General features: G+C 45.6%; 1 protein-coding gene across 2 annotated transcripts in view; it reads left to right on the top strand.

The window, feature by feature from the left end:
• The first annotated feature begins 1838 nt into the window (after nucleotides 1-1838).
• LOC119436929 (acanthoscurrin-1) overlaps nucleotides 1839-3898 on the top strand; it is a 2308-nt gene continuing 248 nt past the window's right edge. The window contains exons 1-2 of one of the 2 annotated variants that reach the window (XR_007464789.1): nucleotides 1839-1971; nucleotides 2843-3643. Coding sequence is in view for 1 of the 2 variants with exons in the window: in XM_049660122.1 (XP_049516079.1) it covers nucleotides 1966-1971; nucleotides 2843-3445 (609 nt within the window). In the remaining variant the exon portion in view is untranslated. Of the gene's footprint in view, nucleotides 1972-2842 lie in introns of both variants that reach the window. The other variant, XM_049660122.1, reaches the window with a different exon arrangement.

The raw sequence follows: 3898 nt of genomic DNA, 5'->3' as shown, positions 1-3898 counted from the left end.
GCTATCGCATCAATATCGCGTTAATATCTATGTAGCCAGGCTCCATTCGATGGCTAGTTCTGGCGGTTTGGCAAGCTTTGCTCTTGGGTTTAAAGGACGTATGGTCGGATAAAATAAACAATGAGTTGTTTTATGAAAGTGAAAGTGCTTAGAATATAGAAAATATACATACTTATGACATGATATTCCAATGAATGCGAAGTCATGTGGATGGCATAAGAAATTTTCTAGATGAGAATCATGGAAAAAACACAGCTAAAGCATGAAAAAAAAAACGTAACAGACGATGGTCATTAAGTTCTGAGCATCAGTGTTCTCTGCTTGGGCGAGATAAAATGGTCAAAAAAACCGATCACACCGCACCCGCTACTAAATGTTGTCGCTGTAAACTCACTACGTATGGGCATGTTCGTGGAAGCTTCCACCAACTATGTTCATGGAAGCACCTGAGTTTTTTTTCAAAGAATATGTAAGCTTCACACATCATGCATTCACTGCTTTTACTGCCAGCAAGACAATATTCGGCTGGAATTGATTTTAATACAACTATATTCCATTCCGCGATTCGAATTTGGACGTCCATTGTGGCGTCCTGCCTACGGTGTCCCCAGAATCGGCCGGTAAGGACCTGTGAGTAATAACACTGGAATGGAATAACCAAAAATACCACATCATACTAGCACTGGAGAGCTTCGTTTTGTTTAGATCTTTTTTAAGTGCAATAATATATATATATATATATATATATATATATATATATATATATTGTAGTGGGGATGAAGCAACGCATGCGGCAGTGGGACACTATCTTGACTAGAGGTGCGAGCGTACATCGCTAGCTGTTGACGCCGGCTGAGACTGTCTTTGTGCCCGTCGTGCAACCCTCCCGCCTGACGTCCAACGTTAATAAACCCCCTTGCAATATATATATATATATATATATATATATATATATATATATACATATACTGTTGGTTTGCCTGCATGTGTGCTGCAATCACACGCCTTATCAAGAATACTACAGGTTCCTTTCACGGCATGCCGCAATGAACGTTCCTCGACAGCGCATACGCGTGCGAGTTTATAGGGTGGGGTACGATGTCAAGATGACTTTTCACTTAATTAGGACATCCTGATGGCTTATCCTCAACTGTGTCAGCGTTCTTGCACACCACCGTACTTAGTGTAGGTATAAGGCTGACGCGCCATCTCTAGTTCCACTGTAGTCCCTCGTAATGAGTGCTACTCCTTGTGAAATTTCTCTTTTGCTTCTTTCCTGAGAACGCACGGCAACCACGCTATCGGATATCAGCGACTATACATGCGAGGGCACGGCTGGAATACCCCAAAGCGAAATGACGTCACCGAGACGAGGCACCGGAAAATCGTTTATCCTTCCCCAACTCGTCACCTTAGAATGCGGCAAACTGGTTCAAACGAACGTCGCGACGCGAGTAAAGAGGAAGTAAAACAAAGAAAACAAAACTATCTCGAAAGGAAATCCTCATTCTCACCACTATACCTATGTGTACGTCACGTGAACACACGTAATCCTGCGGACACCGCGTTACTGCTTCCCTGCTTGAAGGCCAGCGACGGTGTAACCCGCTTTCTCGGCATACGGGAAGCTTGACTTTCCGGAGTGAAATGATCTCATGAAACGAGAGCGCTTTTCCAGTACTCGTAACACAAGAGAGAGCGCAATTATTCCTCGCGGTGGCACGCTTGTTGCTTTCTCGAAAAGTGTATACCGCAGCGCAATGGCGCTCCTAGAACTTACGAACGCGTTCTTTCTCTCTGTTAGATTTATTTGTATATATATATTGTTTTTTTGTGGATACGTCAAGAGTCGGCGGAATGTATAAAAGCCAGCCGCTTTCGTGCCGAGATTCATTCCCTACCAAAGATCTTTTGTCAAACCAAAGACATCTCCCGTGAATCAGAAGCTATACAACAGCTGCAACCATGAAGGTAAGATCATTTCATTGTGCGTAAAACAATGGAACCACAGTGGTTTGTGCAAACTGTCAATTTATTTTTCTGCAGTTTTCCCAGTAGCTAAAGTAAATAATTTTGCCTCGCTTTACAAGCTTTTTCTTGTTGCATTGTGCTAAAATTGCCGACTGAACTTCGTATGCTGATCGATGTTTAGACAGAATATTCATCAGTAAACTGAAGTGTCTGCTCAGTCCTTAAGTATTAGCGCGTTTCGGGCATTTCATGCCCTAAGTATGTCAAATAACTATATATGTATATATATATATATATATATATATATATATATATATATATATATATATACTATCGATACGAGCCATTTGTGACGCAGCGTTTTAATGCAATAAGTGACATTACGTTATAGCAAGTGTCAGTTGCCTGGGGGTAGGTCTCAAAATCAAAGCTTTGTACGGATTTCTGCGGTGTCATTTCTAGGCTGAGAAAAAACAACAGTGCATCTTAAATCCAAGATTACGCGCTTTTCTTGCTACTAACTTCTATAGCATTGTTCTTTCATCCGTTATACAATGTCTCCTACAGCAATGTTTTGCTGTCCATTCAACATTTATATCGAGTTTGCGATTGTAAGAATGTGTCCAACTATTCCTGTAACATTTAGGAATATTAATAAATGCATGCTATCCTGGTGCAAGCTTCCAATACGAGTCTACCTTAAACTTCTAACACCTCCCTAGTGGCTATAAGACACCATTGCACTTTTCCTAAACCTTTCACGTACCCCACAATCCAGTGCGACAAACCTGAAAGATGCAGTCGTGTAGCCTGTACTAAAATGTGAACTCCGACTAAGTCAACCATATTAATTCTTTTTTTTAAACCACAGTTCTTCGTCAGTGCTGCTGTTTGCGCCCTCGTGGCCTGCACTGTCTTCGCTGAAGACGCGAAAAAGAAAGACGAGAAGAAGGACGTGGAGGCCCGTGGAGGCATCCTGGGTGCTGGAGTCGGACTTGGTGGCGTTGGTGGTGGATACGGCGCTGGAGTTGGCCCTGGTCTCGTCGGTGCCGGTCTAGGAGGGGCTGGCCTCGGTGGAGCTGGTCTAGCCGGAGCCGGTTACGGTGGAGCAGGCCTCGGTGGAGCTGGTCTTGCCGGAGCCGGTTACGGCGGAGCAGGCCTCGGGGGAGCTGGCCTAGCCGGAGCCGGTTATGGGGGAGCAGGCCTCGCTGGAGCCGGTCTCAGTGGTGCTTGGACTTGCGGGTCCCGCACTCGTTGGCCCTGGAGTCGCAGGCGCCGGAGTTGTGGGCAGCCCAGCTCTCGTTGGTGCCGGTCTTGGACACGGCGTTGGCGTCGGCCACGGCGTCGGCGGTGGTTACCAGTCCGGCTACGGATCTTCAGCGGGAGGTCATCAGTCTGGATATCAGGGCGGCGCCTCTGGACACAACCAGGGATCCGGAGCATTCGCCGGTGGAGCGTCTCACAGCAAGGTTAACGCCTACAACAACAACCAGGGCTACAGCCACAGCTCCGGCTTCTCGTCCAGCGACAGCAAGAAATTCGGTTCTGGCTTCAACCAGGGATCTTCTGGTTTCAAAAATGGCGCTGCGGGACACCAGGCCGGTTTTGGACAGTCCTCGTACGGCAAGACTGCCGGTGTTGGAGTTGGTGGCGTCGGTCTCCATGGTTAAATGTAGGTGCCACTGCTCAGGCTGCAGAAGCAATGTGTAGTGTTAGGGCATTTCATTTTGTTGCCCTCAGGACGCATAAACAAGGCTCTGATCAGTTCTTGCTGGGAAATTATCTTAATGTGCTAACTTTAGTAACTTACAGAATGAGAATGTGCCGAAGCAAATTTAGTAGACAAAGAGACCATTCTTCAGGTCGGTTAATCGTCACTAATTTGCTTATTCAAAAGTACAATTGTTTTACACATAATTTTGTGTTG

The sequence above is a fragment of the Dermacentor silvarum genome, chromosome 1 (genome assembly GCF_013339745.2).
Source record: "Dermacentor silvarum isolate Dsil-2018 chromosome 1, BIME_Dsil_1.4, whole genome shotgun sequence".
Taxonomy (NCBI): Eukaryota; Metazoa; Arthropoda; class Arachnida; order Ixodida; family Ixodidae; genus Dermacentor; species Dermacentor silvarum.
The sequence above is the reverse complement of the archived record's forward strand: the minus strand, read 5'-3'. Positions and strand labels throughout refer to the sequence as shown.